Source organism: Hippopotamus amphibius, chromosome 4 (assembly GCF_030028045.1).
Source record: "Hippopotamus amphibius kiboko isolate mHipAmp2 chromosome 4, mHipAmp2.hap2, whole genome shotgun sequence".
NCBI classification, from domain to species: Eukaryota; Metazoa; Chordata; class Mammalia; order Artiodactyla; family Hippopotamidae; genus Hippopotamus; species Hippopotamus amphibius.
Window position 1 is genome coordinate 176,790,153 of NC_080189.1, and position 26,922 is coordinate 176,817,074.

The 26,922-nt window shown below is 39.2% G+C and overlaps 1 protein-coding gene across 3 annotated transcripts in view; it reads left to right on the forward strand.

Annotated features, from left to right (window-relative positions):
- UNC79 (unc-79 homolog, NALCN channel complex subunit) overlaps positions 1-26,922 on the forward strand; it is a 201,067-nt gene that overhangs the window by 53,736 nt on the left and 120,409 nt on the right. For all 3 annotated transcript variants that reach the window (XM_057732406.1, XM_057732407.1, XM_057732408.1), the window contains 6 exons: positions 752-780; positions 7,152-7,381; positions 9,402-9,573; positions 11,588-11,818; positions 24,721-24,911; positions 25,485-25,608. In XM_057732406.1, the coding sequence (XP_057588389.1) occupies positions 752-780; positions 7,152-7,381; positions 9,402-9,573; positions 11,588-11,818; positions 24,721-24,911; positions 25,485-25,608 (977 nt within the window). The remainder of the gene's footprint in view (positions 1-751; positions 781-7,151; positions 7,382-9,401; positions 9,574-11,587; positions 11,819-24,720; positions 24,912-25,484; positions 25,609-26,922) is intronic.

Genomic DNA, 26,922 nt, shown 5'->3' on the forward strand with positions numbered 1-26,922 from the left:
TCTTTCGGGGGAATGTTAACAGATTCTTCAAAAAATTACTTTCAAGTACTCTCAAGCATCAGTTTTCATGGAAATAATTGGTATGCCCACTAAAGAGTTTTTATCCATTTGTTAAAGTCAATCCTGAAGTACTAAAGTAGTTTGACAGCCTTACTGCAACTGGCCAGTCCATGGGTTTGAAAACTGCTTTCTCTCAAATTAGCCTACAGCTGGTTTTGCACTAGTTAAGGACTGATGTAAGCTGATAGTTTAAGTCTAATTCATCCCAGTGATGAAGTTTTTTTCCTGTAGTTCTGATATAGCAAATCATCTCCATGGTAAAACTCTAAGTATATCACATCAGCTCAGTGTCATAGCATAATGGAAGAGCAGTAGACAGAGAATCCAGGGACATTTGCTCTAGACTGGCCTGTACCATTGATAGCCTGTGTGATGCTGAAGAAGTCATGTAACCCTTAATTTTGTTCTCTGTCAAATGAGGGGGTGAGGTTAAAGTTAATTGATCTGAATTCTAAGTCATGTCTGAGAAGGTTGAATTATTTCTAAGAATAGGTGGAGTATGTGCAGCATACAGGTATTTTTAACCTCATTAAACATAAGTAGATGACAGTTTATGAGACAAGGGAGAAGCTGTTTTGACCAAGTCTGAAGGGTTGTGTCACTAAGCTTGTTTTTACTCACCTTGGTGGCTGCCCTTATTTAAAATGGGCTCTCTTTCTTTGTTGATATTTTGTGTACCTTCCCCTTACAGCTGAAATATCTGCTATATGTCAGAAGAAGGTAAGAGCAAACCATCTGTGTGGTGGGGCATGATTTGCTGTGTTTGTGTGTAAATTCATTCATTGACATCTGCCTTATTTCTGCACCATGGTTTCCCAGTATGTACATGTCACTGTATTTGTGAAGGGGGAAAGGAAATAATTCAGCATGCAAGATTGCTGTGTCTGGGCGGTCTCTGTTTCCATTTCTGCTTTTGCTTACCAATCATATGCACAATGTTTTTGAAAAGTAATTTGAAATAAAAGCCTATGTGTAATTCTGGAATAGAAGTCTAAATACAGAAACTTTTGAGTGACAGTGCAATACATGCAACTTAACTTTGGTAAAGGATGATCATGTTTGCTAAAAATCTTTATTGTTTGGAACTGGAGTGCATATAGTCCAATATATGTGTGTCAGAAACATACCCAGACCAAGTGTATATGGAAAATATTAATTTATATGTAAGTTGAATATTTCTAGTTAACGATTCCACTTTCAAATGTCCACTGTTCATGACAGTTTCCTTAAGCCATTTCCATCTTCTTTCCTTGCTCTAGTTGTTGCAAAGTATGAGAGAAGGTAGTATGGTGTCGTACGAAAAACTTTGGACTAGTTGGTTGAGATACTTGGGTTCTGATCAGCTCTATTCCTACCTACCTCTGAGACTATGTACAAGTCTTTTAAGCTTTTTGGAAGTTGGTTATGAGTGGGTACCTTTGGAGGGCTGTTCCAGTTATCTATTGCCACCTAATAAACCATCCTAAAATGTGTTAGTTTTTAACAGCAAACATTTACTTGATCACAATACTGTGGGTCGTCAGTCTTGCCTGTGCTCACCTAGCTAGTTCTCTTGATAAACTCCTCTAGGCTCACTCATGTGTCTGCAGTCAGTTAGTGGGTTTGCTGGCAATGGGCTGGTCCCAGATGACTTTACTCTGATGTCTGGGGCCTCAGCTGGGATAGCTGGAATGGTTGGGATGACTGGAGTGTCTGGCCCTCCCTCTTTCCATTAGGTGTGTCATCTTCCAGGAGGCTAGAGTGGATTTATTCACAAGGTAGCAGTATCCTGAGAAAGTGAGAGAGGAGGTTGCAAGGCCTTTCGAGACTGAAGCTCAATAGTCACACAGCATCACTTCTGCTGCATTCCATTGGTCAAAGCAAGTCCAAAGGACAGCCCAGTTTCAAGAAGTGGAGAAATAGACTCCTCTTTATAGAAGGAGCAGTAAGAATTTTGTGGTCATATTTAATGTACCACAATCTACTCTCTGGACTTAATTACTTACATTCTTTCCATGTGCCAAATACTCTCACGACCTTAAAAGACCTCCAAAAGTTTTACCCACATATGACTTCAGACTTAAAGTCCATTGTCTTGTGATCTGCATCTGGTCTGGTCACTAATAAAACCCCTCGGACATACATTTTCTTGAACCAGAGACCTGTGATCTAAAAAGACAAATTATCTGTCCTTTTACATACCCAATACAAAATGGTGAGACAGGGATAGGATAAGAGCAATAGACCTCTGTTCAAAAAGGCAAGGGAGGGCTTCCTAGGTGGTGCAGTGGTTAAGAATCCGCCTGCCAATGCAGAGGTCACGGGTTCTATCCCAGCTCCAGGAAGATCCCACATGCCGCGGAGCAACTAAGCCCGTGTGCCAAAAAAAAAAAAAAAGTACAAAAAGGCGAGGGAGCAGATAGCTGTTACTAGTCGATAGCAACTCCAGCTGTGAACATGTCAACAGTTCCTCTATCTCCAGGGGTAGCAAATGTGCCTTCATTAGGATCTTATTTTGCTTCCTGGGAGTAGTTTCCTAATTCATTTCTGTCCTGGGCTCTTTGCTCCACTCTCTTAGACATCTTTCCTCATGAAATGGCCTGTGTTGCAGCTGAGTAACTCTCTCAGTCTGCTTCCTGCATGTAGAAGTTGGGGTTCCATAGACCTCTTTTCGTGTTGAACTGTGCCTGTCCTTTTAGTCTGCTCATGGTGCTTTCGCTAGTATGCCTTTCTTTAAAACTTTGTGGATTTTCGATGAATCCCATTGGGGTTCAGTGCCCTCAAAGTCACATCTGTAATTCTTTTTGAGACAGTTCCTCCTATACTTTGGGCATTTTAGTCTGCCCTTAAAATTATTAGAAGCTCTGTTCTAGCTGAGAGGCTCAACCTTATATCTCTCTGAAGTTTTAGCAAAGAATCATACAGTCATTGAGCATACTTTTGATTTCATTTTTATTCTGAGGCAATTTCCTACTTTGGGAATTTTTTACAAACTGGAGAGACTAGGGTGAGAAACAGTTTTATTTTCTAAATTGGCCTTTCTTGGCTCTGGTGGTATACCTAACATATTTGACACCCAGAGTGGATCATTTTTTAACACTCCTCTCCTTTATATGACAAAATTATGAAGGTGAGACAAAAATTGTCCACACTCCGGTTATATTAAAACTTCTGTTGGCTGCACTATCTTATCAGCGCTTTCCGTTCAAGGCTACTGTCTCCCCAGTCACTGCTGGACAGGTGTGAACATGTTACATCAGTTCATTTGTAACTGCGGTGCGAGCACAAATGGATGCCCCACTTGTGATTTGCATGAAAGAAGAGCAGCGTGCAGTGATTCGTTTTTTGTGGTCTGAGGGTGTCCTTGGTGCCGTTATTTATCGAAGACTTTGTGCATAGTATGGAGAAAGTGTTTTGTCGTAAAGAAGTGTGTATGAATGGATAGAGAGGTTCAGGGAAGGTCACATGAGTGTTAGCCATCAAGAAGAAGCCGGATTCACTTCTGATGAAGTGAAGAAGGCGGTGCATTCGTGGCTCGAAGCTCAGCCTAAAACATTTTTTAATGAGGGAATACGAAAGCTTGTTGACAGATGGACAAAGTGTATTGAAAACCAAGGAGATTATGTCGAAAAATGATGTATTTGTCTTTTCTAAAAGTTAATTCAAATAAATTCTACAACCAGAATGGAGATAATTTTTGACTTACCCTCGTATTTTCAGTAATAAGCTTGAAGTTGGCACATTTTTTAAAAAATGAAACAACCTATATTATTTTCTTTTTTTAGAAATTTGTTTATTTATTCATGGCTGCATTGGGTTTTCATTGCTGCGCACAGGCTTTCTCTAGTCGTGGCCAACGGGGGCTACTCTTTTTTGCCGTGTGCAGGCTTCTCATTGTGGTGGCTTCTCTTGTTGTGGAGCATGGGCTCTAGGCGTATGGGCTTCAGTAGTTGTGGCTTGTGGGCTCTAGAGTGCAGGCTCAAGAGTTGTGGTGCACGGGCTTAGTTTCTCTGCAGCAAGTGGAATCTTCCTGGACCAGGACTTGAACCCGTGTCCTCTGCATTGGCAGGCGGATGCCTAACCACTGTGTCACCAGGGAAGTCCCGTTAGCATGTTTTTATTACTTATCCTTTAATACATGTTGTATTTTATATGAAAGTTAATTTGGAGAACTTTCATTAAGTTCATAATAGATCAGAATTATTTGAGCTTGCTTTGGGCACAATTTGTGTCTTTCAGTACTACATATTCAATACTACATATTCCTACTTTTGAATTGTAGGTTTGAAATGAACATCAAGATTGTATCAAATACAACATTGTAAATCAACTATACTTCAATAAAAATAATTTTTAAAAGATTACATCGAATAAGCATTAAGAGACAGACCTTGCTTTATTTCAATTCTGTTGTTCTATTGGAATTATTTATGTTTAAAATTCAAAGCAGTGAAACAGAGTGGCTGGAGTGAACATTTGAAAACATGCCCAGCTGAATCTGAACCTAAGGGAAATCTCTCTAATTTACTTTTGAAATGAATGCATGTAGTTGAGTCCACAGGGTTGAGGACTGACTGCGGCTTGGAAATATATTATTAAAACTTAGTAAGAACCACAGCAATTGTTTAGAACTTTGACCAACCAAAGGTTATTTAGGGGCAAAGTGTTTTATTGCTGATATTATTTAGAATTGATGGCACATGGTGATAAAGCAGGTTGACTTTTAGTTGATGTTCCAGGTACTGATATATGCAGTATACCCAGATCCTATCTAAGAAATCACTCAAAATGTAGCAGCATGAAACAACAGCTATTTAATTATGCTTACAGATTCTGAGGGCAGGGATTTGGACAGGGCACAGTCCACAGCCTATCTCTGCTTGATGATGTCTGGGACCTCATCTGGGAAGACTTGAAAAGCTAGGGGTTGGAATTATCTAGAGGCATCTAGATCACATGTTTGGGCTCTGGGATGGGGTGACTTGAGGGCTGGGCTTAGCCAGCATTGTTGAGTAGAGACTTACAATTGCCTCTCCATGTGCCTTGGCCATGGCAGAGTTCTGAGAAGAGTACCCTGATGAGGAAGCTTCTGAAGAGAGAACATTCTAAGACAGCAAGGTGGAAGCTGCATGTCTTTTTAGAATTTGCCTTGGGCGTCATCTGAGTATCACTTCTGCATGCTCTCTTGGTGGAAGCAGCTGCAGCCCATCCAGATTCAAGGCACACGGAAGCATCTCTGAGGGACCAAACCCAAAGAGCCTCACTCACAGCTGGACTTAATTTAGATGAGAAGACCTTGGACCTCCAGCCAGGAATTTGCATGTGGGAAGAATGTAAATAATTTGTGATCAGAAAATAGGATGGGAAATTGCAGGCCTTAAACGTCGGGACTTTATTATAGCTAATAACTACCCACTAAACCCACATCCACATCCTATTGTTTGTGTAACAGTGGGAATCCCAGAGGAACAAAGACTAATTATAACTGGAAGGAAGAAATAAACACCAGCAATATATTCCAATATAAACCACACTGCTAGTGATGTGGTGTGGTTTGGTTTGGTTTGGTTTGGTTTGGAGAATCCCCAAACCAGTAAGGATTCATGTGCTTCCAGAATGCAATTTGGGATGTGAAAGAGAAAGAAAAGGCACAAAGGGGAAATACCTCACTTGGAGACGTCAGGGCTGACTTGGACACTGAAGAAAACTTGGGCTTCAGATGCGGAAGAAACACACTGTGTTTTAACAAATAATTTTTCAAAACTTATTAATAAAAGGGAAAAAAGATCATAAAAAATTTAAACTTGCTTTTATGATTTATTGGCCTGAGTCCTGTTCAGAAAATGAGATTTCCCAGCACTCGTCTCCGAAGGCTTGTGCTAAAACCGAAGTGGAACAAGCCTCACTCTGAAACGGTTGTTCTGATAGGCAAGTCAATACATTGTCCGTGTTTGGATGTAGGTTTTTTGGTTGCCTCCTTCCTTCTTCTGTCTCCCCAAGGTATGTGTCATGGAAGGTTCTCAAATCTTCCCCAAGCCCTGAGTTCATAATGGCTTACGGTATTATTTCCCTTATATTCCATCTTTCAAAAAAGTTTTATTGGATTACAGTTGATTTACAATATTGTGTTAGTTTCAGGTGTACAGCAAAGTGATTCAGCTATACACATACATATATTCCATCTTAATAAGCTCTGTCAAAAGACTGAAATGCTCTTGACACAAGACTTTGAGTATGTGGTGGTGACATCTCTAACAGGCTTGGGCACAGTTTCTTGCAGAGGTCAGGGATAATTCCTGATTGCTCCTCAAATCGCTTTATGTGGGCACTGCCTTGCTCCCCTGCTTCTTGTCTGGGCAGCTCTGATAATAAGCCCCCCCGAACTTCAGAATCTCTCTTATACTGCACTACTTTTCTCATTTCATCTGCTGATTCCTTTCCTCTAGTTGATGTCAACAGCTGAGTCTGTGAGTGGTTCTTGCTATGTTTTGATGGTCCCATGGCGTCGACTGACATATTCTTTAGGTCTTGATAGAAAGAGTGCTGGTGGAGATGGACAGGCCAGCTTTTGGGCCATCTGCTCAGCGCAGCACGGCACAGCTCCCTACCTGTCCTTGAATGCATCAAGGACAGTTGAGCTGCAGTGGAAATCTCCTCTTTAGGTGGTGCATAAAATAATTTTGAAAGTGTATTTTAGAGGTTAAAATTGTTCATTTCCTACTCTGATGCGCTGTGCTGTACTCTCTCTGGACCACAGTTTTAATTTTTTTTTTCATATTTCTACTGAAAACTCTTGAAACGCTAACTTGAAATAATCCAGAAAGGCCCCCCATCCCCGATGACTGAGGCCACTTTATAGAGGACTTTTCAACACAGTTTCACTCATATTTAGAATGTTTCTACCACTCACACTATTAGAAAACACTTCTCACCTTCATTTTAAACTATGGCTGAAATCTAACTGGTTAGAGATGACCTGCATTTTGGAAACTAGTGGCACTTCAGAAAATTGCTGCCACTTCCGGTGGCCCTTTAAGTTTCTATTTGTTCCAATTATTAGCTAAATTTACCTCAGTGATGAATTTTAATTGATTTCACTCTTTTCCTTCTAGAACTGCAGTTCCCACGTTAGAAGAGCTGTTGTCACCTGCTTTTCAGCAGGGTGCTGTGGTCGTCACGGAAACAGGCCTGTTCGGTACTGCAAAAGATGCCACTCGAATCATCACAGTAACGAAGTGGGGGCTGCCTCGGAGACCCACCTCTATCAGACCTCCCCTCCACCCATCAACACTCGGGAATGCGGTGCCGAGGAACTTGTCTGCGCCGTGGAGGCTGTGATTAGGTAACAGATTCATTAGAAACTTACCCTAAAAACACTGCCTTCACTTTGAGCCACCCCTTGCACATTGAGATGTGCAAATTTACTTCAACTTCAAGTGCCCTCAGCCAGGCAGCTCACCTTCCAGAATGTTGTGATGATGATGTGTTTTTTTATTTTTTAGATTTATTTATTTATTTATTTTATTGCCTGTGTTGGGTCTTCTTTTTTTTTTTTTTTTTTTTTTTTTGGCTGTGCGCGAGCTTCCTTTACTTGTGGTGAGTGGGGGCTACTCTTCGTTGCGGAGCATGGGCTCTGGGTGCATGGGCTTCAGTAATTGCAGCACATGGGCTCAGTGGTGTGGCTCACGGGCTCTAAAGTGCAAGCTCAATAATTGTGGCGCGCGGGCTTCGTTGCTCCGCGGCATGTGGGGTCTTCCTGGAGCTGGGATCGAACCCGTGTCCCCTGCATTGGCAGGCGGATTCTCAACCACTGCGCCACCAGGGAAGTCCACAATGATGATGTTTTAATTCATTCATTCAACAAATATTTGTATCGGATCCCAGTTACGTGCCAGGCGTGTGTTAGGCAGTTGGAAGACAGAAGAGAGTTACATGTAGTCTCTGCCCTCACGTTATCCATGTAGGGACTATAAGAACAGAAGAACGAAATTGCAATCCAGTATGGTGAGCGCAGTGACACACAAGGTAGGAGGTCTTAGGGGAATGAAGTGGGGGCGCCAGTCAGAGGGGGAGGTGGGGATAGGGGTGTCCCAGACTTGACTGATAGCAGTGAAGGATGGGAGAGCTCTAGATAAGTTGGTCCTGGAGTAAACCAGAAGGCCGTGGAGTAAGACAGGGGCCTGATCCTTCAGGCTGCTGGCTTTTTCTCCCTCTATCACATGAAAAAAAAAGGGAGCTTTAGAAGTGATAACCTCTAGGCTTTTTCTCTTTTTGTATAATTTTCACCTAGGCAAGATGTTTAAACGTTAAGAAACAATATTAGAGTGTAAATTTTAAGGAAGGGAACTAAGTCTTCCATTTCTCTTATCCCAGTGGCTGACACGTGTAGAAGTGCCATAAATGTTTGCTAGATATAACATTACAAAAAGTTTGGAAATAGAAAAAAAAATCAACCATACTGCTGTTATCATAATCACTTTTGCACATGTTCTTCTAGTTTTATTCAGGTGCATATTTTATTTATATAACTGTAATCACAGTGTATCCACATTCTTTTTGATGTAACATTATACCATTAGCTCTTTTCCATGTTGTATAGTTTCCACATTGATCATTTTTAGTGGATACGTAATATTTATCTAGATATTTTCCTCCACCATAGATATTTTGATTTCTTCCATTCTTTACTGTTATAAATAACTCTGATAACTATTTTTGAGTATAGCGCTGTTCCTATATTTTTTATTTTCTTAGGGTAGATGTCCAGATGTGGTTGACTGGGTCAAAGGGTATGAATATTTTAATGATGCTTGCTACATTACCAAACTGATTTTCAAAGAGTGTATGTTAATTTCATACATCACTGTATGAAATTGATAGTTTTTTGATACACCCTTGCCAACATTGGGTATTATTTTTTAAAACTGTCATTTGCTTAGCAAATTGGAAAAAGGAATCTTCGTTGCTCACTGTCAGGTCTTTGAATACTAGATAGTAAATATTTTTCCATCTGGGTACCAGTTCCTCAGTCTCTCCTTGTATCATACATTTGATGTCCACATAGCGTCATATTAGTTATAGGAGAAGCATTGGCTTCTAGTGGGATGGTTGGTGAACTAGAAGCCAGAAGGCATCAGTTCTACTTGATTCTAACTGATTGGAGGAAGTCGCCTCTTTGTGCCTCAATTTGTTCATCTTTGAAATGGGGATGGGATAGAAAATAGTAAGGAAGTTACGCTCCTTCCGATTTAAAGGAGAGCAATGAGTGATGCTTGAGCACTCGTGAAGTAATCGCTCTGATTAAGTCATAATCTCGAATGTGTTCTTTGGTGGCCTAACTTGAAGTCTCTCCCCTTCGGCAGCTTGTTGAAAGAAGCTGAGTTCCATGCTGAGCAGCGGGAACATGAGCTCAATCGCCGGCGGCAGCTGGGTCTCTCCTCGTCCCACCATTCCCTGGAGAACGCGGACTTTGACAACAAGGATGATGACAGACACGACCAGAGGCTGCTCAGCCAATTTGGAATATGGTTCTTAGTAAGCAAAGGAGCTGACTGTTCCCTGCTTGCTGTTCTTTTCTTTCTTTCTTTCTCTCTTTCTCTCTTTCTCTCTTTCTCTCTTTCTTTCTTTCTTTCTCTCTTTCTTTCTTTTCTTTCCCCTGCATTGGGTCTTCCTTGCTGCGGGCGGGCTTTCCCTAGTTGTGGTGAGCAGGGGCTACTCTTCACTGCAGGTGCGTGGGCTTCTCATTGCAGTGGCTTCTCTTGTTGCGGAGCACGGGCTCTAGAGCACGTGGGCTTCAGAAGTTGTGGCTCGGGGGCTCTAGAGCGCAGGCTCAGGAGTGGTGGCGCACAGGCTTAGTTGCTCCGCGGCACGTGAGATCGTCCCGGACCAGGGCTCGAACCCGTGTCCCCTGCCTTGGCAGGCGGATTCTTAACTACTGTGCCACCAGGGAAGTCCCTCTCTACTTTCTTATGTTTCATCCCAACATTGCACTGATGAGGAATTTTCTTCTGTTCTTTTTAAAGAAGTAGATAGTAAACAGTGAAAAATTAACCTCAGCATAGGGACTCTATACTCTAGGACAGTGGCTACACATTGAATTTACCTGTGAAGGCTTGTAAAAAATGCCATTGCCCAAATTCCACCCCAGAATCTTGAGAACTTTTCAAAAGCTCCCTCGTTGATTCTAATGAATAGCCAGGTGTTGAAACCTACTGTGCTAGACCCTAAACTGTTGAAATGCACCTTTTGACCAGAAACAAGTGAGAAAGTTGCTAGGGTATATTGTGGAATATTGAATTCAATATAATTTACGGATCATTCACCTCCCATCGACATGAAAGTTTGCTTGAAAGTTCGGTCTCTGTAGATCTTTTGTATTTATGGCAAGTCTGCAATACAGCCAGAAAAATCATAGCCAAACCAACACAAGAAATCTGATTACTATTGACTGATTCACTGGCAGTATTCATTCAGTAAAGATCAAACATACAGATCCAAAGTTCCAAGCATGCTGAATTTGTCAGTTCTGCAGAAGAGCAGACTTTTGTTTTTGCCCATTGGAGATGTGGATTAAGTCTCCATAGTGATACATCTCTTTTATGCTTTTGCTTGTTTTTTTGGCTGCGTTTGGTTTTTGTTGCTGTGTGTGGGCTTTCTCTAGTTGTGGAGCATGGGGGCTACTCTTCACTGCAGGTACACGGGCTTCTCAATGAGGTGGCTTCTTTTGTTGCAGAGCACGGGCTCTAGACGCACGGGGTTCAAGTAGTTGCAGCATGCGGGGTCAGTGCTTGTGGCTCACGGGCTTAGTTGCTCCGCCGCATGTGGGATCTTCCTGGACCAGGGATCAAACCTCTATCCCCTGCATTGGCAGGCAGATTCTTAACCATTGTGCCACCAGGGAAGTCCTAGCATGTTTTTTGTTTTGTTTTGTTTTACCAAATTGGGGTTTAATTGTTGATTTCACGTCTTGCCCCAGAACTTATTATCTAATGACATGCTGAGTACTATTGGAACTCCTTAAGGCAAAGATAATATTTTATTTATTTTTTATATCCCTGATTCCTACTTCAGTGCTTAATAAGAGATTATTTTAGAATGACTGAATGAATGATGAGCAGTTTTGAAGAGTCTGTAATGTGGTGAACTGGAGGCGCTCTAAGTTTTCAGAATTATTACTAATAGGGAATTCTTGGCTAAATCTGATCATTTTAGAACTGAAATGTATATAGATTATTTCTTTACTGAAAGTATTTATGAATTTCACTTCGTAGACTTAACTTTTTAAAAGCATTTATCTAGTGCAGATTATGTAATAGATTTCTTATAGGGGAAAAAGCTTATTGCGAAGTACAGTCTTGAGGGGAAATGGTTGCAGTCCGTTTCTCTCTGTAGAGAAGAACATAGTTTCCAGGCTAAGTGGTGCTCCATCAATTATAAAACTGCCTATTTCAAGTGGATTAGCTGGGGCATCATTTTTTTTGTGGTTGTCTTTAAACATGTCATAATTATGTAAGGAGGTTGAAGGAGAGCCTGATCTGCCTGTTTCTAGGTGAGCCTCTGCACGCCCAGTGAGAACACCCCTACGGAGAGCTTGGCCAGGCTGGTGGCCATGGTGTTCCAGTGGTTTCACTCCACAGCATATATGATGGATGATGAAGTTGGAAGTTTGGTGGAAAAGCTGAAGCCGCAATTTGTTACCAAGTGGTTGAAGACAGTATGTGATGTTCGCTTTGATGTCATGGTCATGTGCCTTCTTCCCAAACCAATGGAATTTGCCAGGGTAAGTGGAGGCTGTTGACCAAAAACAAAATAATAATTGATCTCAGAAAGAAATGGAAAATGTTATTTGAGCCAACCTGAGGATTATAACCTGGGACACAGTCTTTCAGAAAGCTCTGAGGACTGTTCTGCCCATTAGAGGTCAAAGTGCAGGTGTGTAAATTTTTGAGACACAGGGTTTTACGTCAGATGATGTATTGTTGACAGTTTACACAATCCAGAACTATACTACAAAGCGAGTAGTGGGTCTTGGGTCATCATGGTCCCTTAAAAGATCAAGAGGGAAAGCTATCTCCTAAGGGGTTGTGACCCTTGATGAGATTAAGAAGGAATGTTGTCTTCTAAGGAGGTCTGGTTAATGCAGTTGCACGACACACACTAAAGGGGAAGGAGGAGGCCCAAATGGGCAGAGAAAAATTTTGTGTTTAAAACATGAATGCTTTTCATCAAGACCTACAGCTTGGACCTTGTGGGAGAGGAGGACTGGGGGAGAAGCACTGTTGTTACCAAAACACTGGGTTCGCCTCTTGCTGCATATTGAGCCAAAAGACACAACCAAGGCAAAGAGCGGGAGAGGGAGGAATTTATTACTTGCAGCAAATAAGGAGAACAGTGGGAATCTTTCCCAAAGCAGTGTCTCTCCAAACAGCAAGAATGGGGAGGCTTTAAGCTAAGGGTACATGCATATTCATGAAGGGGCTTGAGCAGATAATTCAGCACAGAATTGGGGCAAAGATGGACAGCGTCCAGACTTTAATTGATTAAAATAAGGAGGGTCGGGAAAGGTCAACATCATCATTCCTTAGGCTCCCATCAGTCTGAGGTCTCAGCATGTAGTGACCATCCTCCACCTGGGTGGGGGCGTTAGTTCCTGCAGAACTCAAAAATATGTATCAGATCGTCATGGACATTCTTTGAGGAGGAACTAAGACTGTTTTATTGCTGAATTATTGTTTCTTGATTGATTTTCCTTTGTTCCTGCCTTTAAAATCATTAATTACTGAGACCTGTTCAAAGGCAAGCATTGTGGCCAGGATTAGATCACAAAATGGCTTAGGTGAAAATGGCTTCTCTTCTGTCAAGAAAGCCATGCCTGGTTCTCTTTCTCTGGAGACCCCCTACCCTATCTGCTTACACTACCTTAGCCGCTAGAGTGTTATCAGTGTCTGTAGAAGGGGAACATCTCTCTTTAATTTAGTCAATATAGCTAAGTGAGTTTAGTAACTACATTTTAGGTGATGTGCTGCTTTGATGTTGGTTTGGGATGGGGAAGAATGGCAAGATGAAAGTGTGAGGTATCTTTAAGAAATTTAAGGGGATATTCTTTCCTGACATCGCTGAATATTTTTATTAAGAAACAGGAAAGAAAAAGAAAAGCTTTCCATGAGGTTGCAAGAGCTCAGTCCTTTTCTGGTCTACAGTCTGTGGAAAGGCTGACATTTGACTAGGGGCAATTTCTGTGGTTTCACATATATTTCTGGGGATTAATGGTCCCTGTGCTCCCATTTGGAATGCCTGAAAGATTTAGGAACTGCCAAACATGCTCCTTTTCCTCTGGCTTATAGGACACATTTCTCTGTGCTTATCTTCTTGCTTCTGCCTCAGTGGATCAGAGGCTTCAGATATACAGCTGGTAAGACCTCATATTTCTTGTAATTCTTGTCTAACCCAGCAAGATAGATATCTAGAATCTGTTTCTGACAGCAATACATAAAATTTTTTTCAAGATATTTTTATTTTTATTTGTGATTTTTTGGGTTTGCTTTCAGTGAAGTCTTGAGGCAGTTTTCAGTTTAAATAAGACATTGGAGGCTAAAACAGAACACAGACCTTCTAAAGAGGAGGTTTTTAGAATTCCGGGACTCAGAGCATTCTGTGCATTTATCAAGATACACTTTTATCTTCTTTGGTGCCACCTACTGACTCATATATAAAATTGGATTTTTGCAGAATGGAAATTCCCCATTTCCTGGCATTCTTTGACTGTGTTATGTTTTCTATTATTGCTTCTTTTGGAATAGTAAAGGATTACTGTGGATAAGTAAAGGATTCTGAAAGATAAGAAGAAATGATTATGTTAGGAGGAAGACTTTTCCTCTTACAACGTGGGTCCAGTGGTTGGGAACCTGCATATTAATTGGCATGAGACATATTAACAAGAGAAGAGACAAAGTTTATTAACATTTACGCCCAGGAGTACTACTCATTGTTGAGTAATTTCTTTCAATAGCCAGAGATAAAAGGTTTACATACCAAACTTCCTGGGGTGGGGGTGGGGGAGGCATTTGAGAGGAGGCTTGAATGGGAAGATATGGAAAGTTACTTTGGGCATTTTTTTTTTTTTTTAATGTTTTGGCTGCGCCACGTGAGCACATGGGATCTTAATTCCCCAACCAGGGATCCAGCGCTCACCCCCTTCACTGGAAGTGCGGAGTCTTAACCACTGAATCACCAGGGGAGTCTCCTTTTGGGCATTTTGATGCTAATGGAAATGGGCAGCCTGTCTCCAAGGCAGCTGAATTCACAGGAAACTCCCTTTGGAGGGGGTTAATGGCAGCCATATTTTTCTGGAGGCTCTGCTTTAGTCAGATAAGGGAAGTTCAGATAAGGTTTCTCTCTACATCTTCTTTAGCTCAAATGCTTTCACTGAAAAATAATTTTTGTACTAACTCTGGGGGTCTGAATGGGTCCCCACGTTTTTCCCATCTGTAACTTCCCTAGAAGTTTCACACAAGAAGGAATCTAGGTTGATTGACTTGGAGAGAAGATTTGGATTAGGAACTGCTGGGTAAGAGATCTGCAAAGGAGGAAAAGAGCATAAATTAGAAAAAGGAAATAAAAAGAAAACAAAGATTAGTGATTAGAGTAGACTATAAACCTATTTTCTGAGTCTGAAGGGCAGCCAGTGAAGAAAATTTCTAGATGTTGGACTTAAAGCATCTTTAGGTGATGAATGAGACCATCAGTGTCATGGTCATGGTTATTTCCTAGAGCAGAGCATGGATTCAGATGTTTGGTGAACTTCCTGAGTGGCCTAAACTATTTGCAGCAATAAGAAGTCCTTTGAAGTTTATATCAAGTTGTCCTGCTTTAGCTTACAGGGCTTTGGGACAAGACAACCTAGAGTCTCAATAAGGATCTGAGCAGTCAAGTTTTAGTTCTTAGTGACACCAAGTCAAGAGGGTAGTAGAAAAATTGGAAACTTTAATTACTGACAAAATGTGCAAGACAGCAGGATCCAGTTTATAAAGGGGTTGAAAAATAGCTCAAAGACAATGAACAGGACTAGAATCTGATAACCCACAAGGGTGGGTTACAGTTTTCTGTTGAAACATAAAATTTTTCTCTCAATTACCCTCATTTTGATCAAAGATAATCAAAGTAAGATGACTTGTTCATAAAATCAGTTTAGTCTCATTAAATTTGGCCTAATTGTTTGCATAAATGCAGCAAAAATTGTATTTGACCACATGAGCCTTTAAAAGTTTGCTTTGCTGGAAATTTTTAAAAGAATCTCAGATTGGACTTTCAAAAGCCTCTCCATGCTAGGAAGCCAAGCTATCATCATACTTATCTGCAGTGTTGGAGGGATCGGTAGAGGTAGGCAGGACACCAAGGCTTGTAATACAGGAAGCAATGTTTATTGTACCGGTACAGGCCCAGTGGATTCACATCCAAAGACTAAGCCCCGAACCAAAGGAAAGTTTCTCCTTTTATAAACCAGTTCCCATGCTTTTTGGGAGCCTATAACTATGCTTATCTAGGCAGGAGCAAGGTACAGAAGCCAGAGTGCAGATGTTAGGTTTTCCCTTATCTCCTTGACTCAGATGTCTGGGCTGCCCATGGCAGGATCTTTGTGAAAGAGGTCATAAATTACTTATTCCCTGAGGCTTGCATTCTCTTATGTTGGCCTTGTCCTTTCCTGCTTTTGTTATTAACCTGCCTCAGCAGTACCTATAGATTTGGGTGAATTTCTCTTCTTGAGATCCCCCAAATACTCAGAGTTTCCTGGGCCTGTCAGGAAGTGACTTTTCTTATTTGCCTGTAGGATGGGAACTTCATAAGTCAGGTAACAGGCTGGTTTTTCCAAGAGGGCTTTATAAGTATTGGCTCCATAATGTCAACCTTAGTTCCTTAAAGCTGTCTGGTCATATTTGATTCTATGCATATTTTTCTCAAATATGACATTTCAGTCAAAGCCTTGATAATATAACTGATTTTTCCAATTATGTCCTGTTACAAGGAGAACCAATTCTTATTGAACTTGTGTAAATACGCGTATATTGCCATATAAATAAGAATATTCAGTAAGAGTTTCTGAATTCTGGAAGGTTCAGATAGGGAGAAAAAGACAAATGTTTCACTTTTGTTTACAAAGGTATAATCTACTAAATTGTCATGAGTTATAGAATAGCTTAAGAGAAATCTTATAACCCAGAAAATGGAACATTAATGAACGAACAGTGTTCCATGCAAAAAACATATACAAATTATCGTCTTCCTTCGTCAGTTCATTCAGTCCCATGTAATTAATTATCTGTTCTGTTTGATCTTGGGTCAGCAGTTTTATGAACCTATTGGCTTTTCCACTAAAGTTCTGGAATCGTTACTCAGTCCAGTGGTATGGTCTCAAAGTTACTTAAGCAATGCCATCAGAAGTCTGTTCCCCAGACTAGCTGTTTACAGTCCTTTCCATGGGTCTCAGAGACAGGCCTTTTGGCTGAAGATGTAGCATTCTGGCTGGTAGCTGATATCAAGAGCTTTCAGGAAAGCACTGGAATAAAACAACTATCTGTGAATGATAAAAGGCTTCAAATGACTCTGATTAGGACACAGAAAACAAACTTATGGTTACCAAGGGGGAAAGAGGAGAGAGGGATAAATTGGGAGATTGGGATTGACATATACACACTACTATATATAAAATAAATAACTAAGGACCTACTATATAGCACAGGGAACTCTACCAGTACTCTGTAATGACCTATATGGGAAAAGAATCTAAAAAAGACTGGCTATAGGTAAATGTATAACTGATTCACTTTGCTTTACAGCAGAAACTAACACAATATTGTAAATTAACTATGCTCCAATGAAAATTAGTTTTAAAAAGTGGCTGTGATTAAAGATCTGATGAGAATAACTGGAATTATGATGATAAAGTTATGCCATTATTGTCTGTCAGGCAAAGCAGCATAAAAATATAACCATGAACAAAAAGGGCATTGACAAATATTTAGAAATTTCATATAATACCTGAAATATTTATGTTAAAAACATTTACCTATACAAATATAAGCTAGAGTTAAGCATCTCTTCTTATTTGACCATGCTTTTGATGTAGTTCAGTATATCAAATAGACCTAATTAGTTTAACATCTCTTTTTACTAGGAGAGAACAAATCCTTTGAGGTTTTCCAGAGGCCCTCTCAGAAGTCTCAAAGTCAGTTTGAGATCAAGAGTTTATTTAGGATTTGATTTTGGTATATGTGCTGCTGAAGCAAGCACAAGGATTTGATTTTGGGAATCAAAATATCAAAAGTTGTCAAAATGTCAAAAGGTTTGGACACTCAATTAACCAGGATGACATGTCACTATGAAATAGTAGTTAGTTATCCATTTATCCAAAATAACAATACAGATTTAGAGTAAGTGTGGGATCTAACATAATAATTTTAAAGATTAGCTTTTTTTAAACTGAGAAAACTCTGTTCTCTTAAATAACTGAGGACATGATAAAGACATGTGGGCCCTCCCCACCACCACCACTACACACACACACACACACACACACACACACACACACAGAGATCCTTTACAACTTTCTATTTTCCTTCAGGTTTTTGTCCTTCACTTTCCTCTTTCTCATCTGGAAGGCCTTCACACAACCTCTAAGCAATTGCTTTAGGACAGAATTACTCTTTTTTCCTTAACAAAACACATCCTGCATTGCTTGAATATTTTGCATTCACTCTTATTATTTCTAGAAGTTTCATTGATTATGGTTTTCAACACTTAATAACCTCTATTTTTCAGAGAAGACCGGGAGGTAAACAATTGTGAATTGCTTGTCATATAGCAGCATTTTGTAGCATATTAGCAAATTTTATGATTATACAGTCATAATTTGAGAACTTATGCTTCTTCATAGTATAACTTCTCAGTGTAGCAAAATGAGCATATTTATTAACAGATCCAAATAACTTTAGTTTCTCTGTAAAAATAAGAAACTGAAAGTAGGTAAAATTAAATTTATATTCAGTAAGTAATGTTTTAGTGGTTTATCTTATTCAGAAATGATCTAGATACTCAGTGAATATCTATCATTTAACTTAATATAAATTTAATTTCAGGTTACCAAAAAGATTTTGGAAACTACTTCTAAGAAGACATATTATAACATACAATTACTGTGGAAATAAAGTTTGTCATAATAGTAATTTAATTTGATGAAGGTGAAATCTATAAATTTTATAATCTTAAACATCTAGTAAATATAATATTAGCTTATTTGACTAGTAAACCCATGTAGAATAAAAATGTATGCTCATATCATATTCAGTGCTGATAACTCAGAAGATGCAGCTGGTTTTATTAAACCAACAATATTAAAATTGTTTATCTTATTTATCAAAGATTTACACAAATTGTTACCAGACTCAGACTCGGCTGCTCACTGCTCAAAAGCCAGTATTTGAGAGGCAGATATTCATAGAGAGGAAAGTTGCTTTAATCAGAAAAGCCAGCAATCTGGGGGGAAGGTGGACCATGTCCCAAGACCAAGTCTGAAGATTCTGCTCAGCCGTGACAGTTTTTAAAGGGAAAATGGTGCAAGAATCTCGGTGAATCATTGAGGCAGGAAGTTGGGTTCTGCATAATTCTCCACTGGGTACAGATTGGCTGACTCTTTCTTCAGATGTTATATTGCTTGGGTAATCTGCCTGCAGGATTGCTAAGGGGGCTGCTGGGGGTAGAGAGCTAGTCATTCTTCATTCTTACTTCTTTTGATCTAGGAAAAGAATCAACAGGTTAGGCAAGGCATGGTGTGCATTCAAGAAAGCGTAAGTCAGGAGTTAGGTTAAATTGCCTAGTGATCTTGTTCCTATAAGGTTTGAGGGGAACAGAAATAGGCAAACAGGAAAGGGGCAAAAGAACTGCTTACAAATCCCCAATTTTCAGACATCATTCCATTTCTGTGGGATTGGGGCAAAGGTCTGCCTTCTGTAACTTCCTCATGCTGACATAGGGGGCCAGATTCTAAGAGTGGGAAATGTCAACATGGGACTGTAGCATTTCTTTGCTGACAGTTTTAGTTGCCCACTTACATATATGGGCAGAGCAAGCTACAATTATTTTGATGCCCACAAATATATAGATTATTATGAACACTAATGGTAATCCCATTCTTTTGAGGCCAGTGCTTAGGATTGTGCTAGCCATAGATTCAGTACAGCTCAAGGTGGAACAATGTACGTCATGGCTGCAGTCTGGTCATCATGCAGTCGGCTTTTTCCCTCTGGTGGCAGTTATAGTATCTGTAAAACAATACAGGAATGTGCATCAGACACTGGAAGATTCTGTGACCCTCTTGTCCTAATCATTAACTGCTTGAGCCTGCTCTTTTGTGACTCTGGGAGGCCTGGGAGACTTCAGCTTTTCTATAAACATGAAGCACGGGACATAGAGAGGCCTTTGTACTTGGGGAGGCGGGGTTGGGGGCACAGGGTTCTGCTTAGTTTCAAGATCACATGAACTTGAAAAACATTTGGATTACTTCCTATATTTCTTTTAGGAATATTTAATTTTTATAAGCTCTTATTTTTTTTAAAGCTCATTTAGAATATAGGTCTTTTAAGGGATTTTATAAATTAATTTGGCAAAACCATCCAGAGGAAGAAAATAGCACATATACACATCTTACATGTATAAACACACAGGCAGACACAAATACAGACCTTATAGCACTGATTATCATAGTAATACCAAATGCAATAGTTTATATAAGAGCTGGTTTTTGTCTTTACATCACTTTTATTCAAATTATGTTTCTAGCAGATAGAACAAATTGTTAATATATTCAGTATAAAGGCTAAACTTTCAATTAATATTTGTAGGGGAAGACCCTTAAGAGTTTTTTATTTGCCCTGATAGGTAATCTTGTTTTTTTGTTTTTTTTTTTTAAGAACACTGATACATTTTGTAGTTTTATTTGTGATGCAGTACAGTCATATGCTAAAAGAACCTATAAAAATAATTTTGAGTTCTGGTCACAAGAGTCCAACTCCTGATATGTGGTTCAGCCTCAGATGGTTGTTTTAGTTGACTAATAAGTTACTTTTTAAAGGCTGGAGTGTACTAAGGAAAAAGGCTTGGAGGTTTGTTAAGGGGAGTGTTAACTGATGCTTATCAGGAGGGGAAATAAATTTCTCCTATTTTATAATAGGAGGCAATAGTACAAGTAAAAGCAAGGCCTCTCTTGGGCTGAGAGCCACATTTAATTCCTTGGATGTTTGCATTTTAAAGAGATGCTTCTCAGGTGCTTGAGAAGATAGTGCTGGGTGGTGGAAGATTTAAATCTCAAAGAGGGAGGGAAAGGATGCAAGCTTATAAAATAACAACCTAAGAGGATTTTCAAGGGCATTCTTGTCTATTAACAGGTTTTGACTGGGACAAACAATAAATTCTCTTGGTAGCATTGAGCTTTTTTACAAGCAGCCATTTTGAGGGAGTAGATTCATGGGAGGTGGACAAAATTATTTGTGTTGAGAGTCTGAAGTTTTTAACAGGTCCAAGTTGAGGCCTTAGTTGGGAAGAGTGCTCATAGGAGTGTGTCTGAGGAACCTCAGGCCTAAGACAATTACTATTTAAATGTTTCTTCTTCTTAAGGGCAGGACAGTCAGTCCCTTTTCCAATGTTCTGACTTTTTATAGTATCTGCAAGCATTTTGAGATGAATAGGGAAGGTTTGGAGACTGGTAAGAAAGATGGATGAGCTTTGGAATTCTTCTAGAGCCACAGTTATATTATTGTAAATACTTAATTAGTAAGGCAAGGTCACTTATTTTTAATTCGTCAGAGAATTAGGTGGCAGCCTCCTTAATAACATTAAGGAGCTGGCCTGACCATCTAACTACATTACTTTGAATTAACTTCTTTGTATCAGAGACAGGATTTTCAACTAAAATGGAAAAGACTCCTATGATCTGAGATTTGTAGATTTAGGGCTGTGTATATTTGCAATATTTTTTGTAAATTGTGTGACAAAGGTTTTAGGATGTATTCATTTCCTCTGAGTAGATCATTCCATTTTAGCCCAATTAAACTTCTGAGGGAAGGCCTTTATAATGGCTCCTACCAGGCTCTGAATGTCAACCTCCAGCTGGGTCATTCTAGGAGGGAGGTGGTGGAGGAGGTTTTATGGTGGGTGTGGATTTTAATTTTCTTTCTAAATCTGATTTCTGTTCTTGAATTTTGTTAAGGGAGTCTTTTAAGCTAGCCGCGATAATTTTTTTGTGTGCTTCCGTCAGTTTGATCCTCCCATATTGGTAAAAGGACATTTATTTAAGGTGAGAACTCTCTAAAAATCCTTTTAAATATAGAAACTTTTCCAAATCAAAGTATCCATTGTCTGGCCACTGACAATTTAGCATCTCCATAGGGATACCTGTTCCCAAATGTGACTCAAAACCAATAGGGCTTTATATGGCTTAAGCATAAATTAAATAGCCAAAGGGACCTGAGTAATGATGCATCCCACGATTGCAACATTATCAGGGTAAGCTCTTCTGAGTCTATGTAACTAACAACAACAATTCCAGAAATATAGTCACTTCCTGAAAATATCTAGTCAGTCATTTAGGATGTTGGCCAATATCATACCAAATAGATATTTGAAATTTAAATAGAGTTGATTTGTTTTGAATAATGTGGAATTCTAGATATAACAATTAAATATTTAAAATTGGATTAATTTAAAATAAGGTAGATTTTGGAAAATTAATCTATGACCAAGGAGGCAAGAATATACAATGGAGAAGAGACAGTCTCTTCAGTAAATGGTGTTGGGAAAACTGGACAGCTACATGCAAAAGAGTCAAACTGGACTACTTTCTCATACCATATACAAAATAAATTCAAAATGGGTTAAAGACTAAAATGTAAGGCCTGAAACCATAAAGTGTCTAGAAGAAAACATAGGCAGTATGCTCTTTGACATCAGTCTTACCAATATTTTTTAGATATGTCCCCTCAAGCAAGGGAGAGAAAAGCAAAAAATAAGCAAATGGGACTACATCAAACTAAAAAGCTTTTGCACAGCAAGGAAAACTTTCACAAAAGGAAAAGGCCACTTACTGAGTGGGAGGAGATATTTGTAAATGATATATCTGATAAGGGGTTACTATCCAAAATATACAAAGAACTCATACAACTCAATATAAAAAAAAAAAATCTCGTTAAAATTGACCAGAGGACCTGAATAGACATTTTTCCAAAGAAGACATACAAATGGCCAACGGGCACATGAAAAGATGCTCAACATTACTAATGATCAAGGAAATGCAAATCAAAACTACAATGAGATGGGATTTCCGTGGTGGTGCAGTGGTTAAGAATCTGCCTGCCAATGCAGAGGACATGGGTTCAATCCCTGGTCCAGGAAGATCCCACATGCCACAGAGCAACTAAGCCCATGCGCCACACTACTGAGCCCACATGCTGCAACTACTGAAGCCTTCGAGCCTAGAGCCCGTGCTCCATAACAAGAGAAGCCACCACAATGAGAAGCCTGTGCATCATAGCAAAGAGTAGCCCCCACTCGCCACAACTAGAGAAAGCCTGCGGGCAGCAGTGAAGACCCAGTGTAGCCAAACAAAACAAAACAAAACAACAACAAAAAAACTGCAGTGAGATATCAGCTCACACCTGTCAGAATGGCTATATCAAAAAGAGGACAAATAGCAAGTATTGTGAGGATATGGAGAAAAGGGAACTCTTGTGCACAGTCTGTGGGACTGTAAACTGATGCAGCTACTATGGAAAACAGTATGGAGATTCCTCAAAAAAATTGAAACTAGAACTAACATATTATCCAGCAACTCCACTCTTGGGTATTTGTCCAGAGAGAACAAAAACACTAATTAGAAAAGATATATGCATCTCTATGTTCATTGCAGCATTATTTATAACAGATAAAATATGGAAGCAACGTAAGTGTCTATCAGTAGATGAATGGATAAAGAAGATGTGGCACATATATAATGGAATATTACTCAACCATAAAAAAGAATGAAATCTTACCTTTTGTGACAACATGGATGAACCTACAAGGCATTATGCTAAGTGAAAGTAGTCAGACAGAGAAAGACAAATACTGTATGATTTCACTTATATGTGGAATCTAACAAAACAAATGAACAAACAGAACAAAACAGAAACAGAGTTGTAGATACAAAGAAGAGACAGGTGGTTCCCGGGGTGGAGGAGGGTTAGGGGGAAGAGAGAAATAGGTGAGGGAGATTAAGAGGTATAAACTTCCAGTTGCAAAATAAATGAGTCACAGGTATGAAATGTACAGCGTGGGCACTGTAGTCAGTAACTATGTAATATCTTTATATGGTGACATGATAACTAGACTTCTGGTGATTATTTTGAAATGCATAGAAATGTCAAATCACTATGTGGTGTCATAGGGACTGATACGGTGCTATAGGAAAATCATACTTCAAAAACGAATAGATAAACTCATAGCAAAAGAGATCAGATTTGTGGTTACCAGAGGTGGAGGTGGGAGAAAGGGGAATTAGATGAAGACAGTTAAAAGGCACAAAATTCCTGTTATAAGATAAACAAGTACCAAGGATATAATGTAAAAACATGGTAAATATAATTAACACTGCTGTATGTTATATGTGAAAGTTGTTAAGAGAGTAAATTTTGAGTTCTCATCACGAGAGAAAAATATCTTTCTATTTCTTTAATTTTTGTATCTATATGAAGTGATGGATGTTCACTAAACTTACTGTGGTTATCGTTTCATGCTGTATGTAAGTCAAATCATTATGCTACACAGTACACTTTCAACTTATACAGTGCTATATGTCAATTATAACTCAATAAAACTGGAAGGAAAGAAATAATGTAGTTTCCCACAAATCTTGTGTTATATGGTAAAGATCTAGGACCAGTCAACTCTTTGTTACTTTGATACATGTAGTAGGAATGTAGGATCTTTATCTAAAATCAGAGTTACAAATAGAACTTCAATTTGTGATTTTAAGATTTTCTGCATTGGAAAATTAATATACTATCATAATTAGTATTGATAAAAAAATACTGTTTTTAAAAATTCATGGATTCAACCAGGCTTAGAACATTCTTAGGAAAACTTGGCAACACAATATGCAGAATAAGGAAAAAAAGTACTCTCTGCCACTTCATTTTCGATAATGAAAAATCTTTACTACAAAGTGTACAGTAGTATTCCTTTGAATTCGGTATTTGAATTTTGTATTCTATATTCCTTTGAAACACAGGTATAACTGCACATATTTGCAATGGGTTTGTCAAACCTTAGAAATAGCGCTCCAATGGCATGTTCATCCTACTAGGAATAAGTCTTTGGAATTTTAATTTGTGTGTGATTTGGCACGTCTGCAGTAGAATAGTTCAGATTCAGTCTGTGATCAATATTTGGACCTATTTGTAACTATGCTTTCTTTTTTGTAACTAAAGGATCCTGGTGGTTTGCAGTTTTTTACAAATCTCACTCAATATACTTGGCCCAGGTTTCAGATGTAGTGGATTATGGTCTTTCTCTGTACCCGTATCATTTAGTATTTCCTTGAGTATAAATGTAACAAGTGCCCTTTGTTCTTTTCCCCTGTGGCCGTGGAAACGCCTTCAGGTTGGTGGATACTGGGATAAGTCCTGTAGCACAGTGACTCAGTTGAAGGAAGGTCTCAACCGCATCCTCTGCCTCATCCCCTACAATGTGATCAGCCAGTCTGTGTGGGAGTGTATCATGCCGGAATGGCTGGAAGCCATCAGAACAGAAGTCCCAGATAACCAGTTAAAAGAATTCAGGGAAGTATTAAGGTGGGTAAGTAGTTTAATGAAGTCACTGTACTTAAGATACTTAACATTTGTTGAGTGTGTACTGTGTGCCAGGCACTGTGCTAATAAGCATTTTATATGATTTCATTTACTTTTTAATGATCTTATGGAGAAATCTGAAGGTTCAAAATGAAGTAGTTGCTATAAATTGTGCTAAGATGATTTGTAATTGTTCAGAAAGGATTTTGTTCTTGTGGCAAAATAGATACACTATATTGTCTGTTTTTTTTCAAATATAATTATGATTTGGATAAAGTGGGAAAAGTACAAAGGGGCAATGTTCTTACATGCTGGGGAGCAGCTCTCGTTCCTTAGAAATGCAATTCCTTCTGCTAAACCTAATATGAGTATGAACACCAATGGTATTAACAACCATATGAATTATTTATATCTATTCCAATGACATAAGCTATTACAGTACAATGAAACATGCTAATAACAGTTCAGAACACAGACTAAACTGTTTGGCTCCACAAATAAGATATAGAGGGAAACGCAACAGTAGATCTTACTATATGCCCATTGGTCATTTACTTTTGTTGCTCTGCTTTCCAGCAAAATGTTTGACATTGAGCTTTGTCCTCTACCTTTTTCAATGGAGGAGATGTTTGGCTTTATCAGTTGTCGGTTCACAGGATACCCTTCCTCTGTGCAAGAACAAGCTTTACTGTGGCTTCATGTAAGTAAATGATAACGTTTGATCATTTGGGGCAATAGTTTTTAGCCTATGAACTTTAGATCCTCAGGTCGAGGGGCAGGGAGTTGCAAAGAATCCATAAATCTGTGTGTTTGCTGAGGACTGTCTATAGACTAGTAACTCACATGCATAGACAAATAACCATATTTCAAATACATTAGCTATCGTTGTGGTTAATAAAATACAAATTTGGGCAATACCATTACTGAATTCATAGTAGCTTTTGGCCCTTATGTATTTTTCTTTCAATAGATACTAAAAGTATGATAGCTGTCTGTGGGATTCTGATAAATCTTTTGATGTTAAATAGATCCTTTATTTGGAAAGGTAAAAAGTTACCGAGTTAAGGCGTAGTTCATGCTGTTCCCTCCGCCTGGAGTGACTTTCTTTCTTGTCTTTATATGTAAACTTTAGCTTATTCTTTAAAATTCATCTCTAAAATTATCTACGAAGTTTTCTCCTATGTCACACCCCATCTTCCCATTAGACTTCATTATTCCTTCCCCCAGTATTCACATAGATTCTCTGTGTAAATCCTATTTCTGTTTAACATTGTGGTTAGGGGCTTCCTAGGTGGCGCAGTGGTTAAGAATCCGCCTGCCAATGCAGGGGACACGGGTTTGATCCCTGCTCCAGGAAGATCCCACGTGCCGCAGGGCAACTAAGCCCGTGGGCCACAACTATTGAGCCTGCGCTTTAGAGCCCATGAGCCACAACCATTGAGCCCATGTGCTGCAACTACTGAAGCCCATGCGCCTAGAGCCTGTGCTCCACAACAGTGAAGCCATGGCAATGAGGAGCCTGTGCACCACATCGAAGAGCCCACTCACCACAACTAAAGAAAGCCCACGCACAACAACAACAACAACAAAAAAGACCCAACACAGCCAATAAAATAAATAAATAAACAAATAAATAAATTTATAAAAAAAAATATTATGGTTAACTTTTGTCCCTTCTCCTGATTAGAAAAGCCTGGAGTGCAGGGCCCGGGCATTCTCATTTTTGAATTTAGAACTTCCTTATCCTTTCCTCTCAGCGTCTGGCACGTGCTTTGTATTTAGTGGATGTTCTTAAAATCTTATTAAATTGAGTTGAATTCCTGATATAAAATTTGGGCAGTTTCAGAAAAGGAGGACAGAATCAATGTTTAGATTAGCTATGTGTGCAGATACATTTCTGTATCATGGAAGGATGTGATCCCAAAGGGTTTTCAAGTGTTGGAGATGCCTTTCTGGGTTGTAAACTAAGGAATAATATTTTTCATAACTGACAAGTAGTAAAGGGATCTTTTTT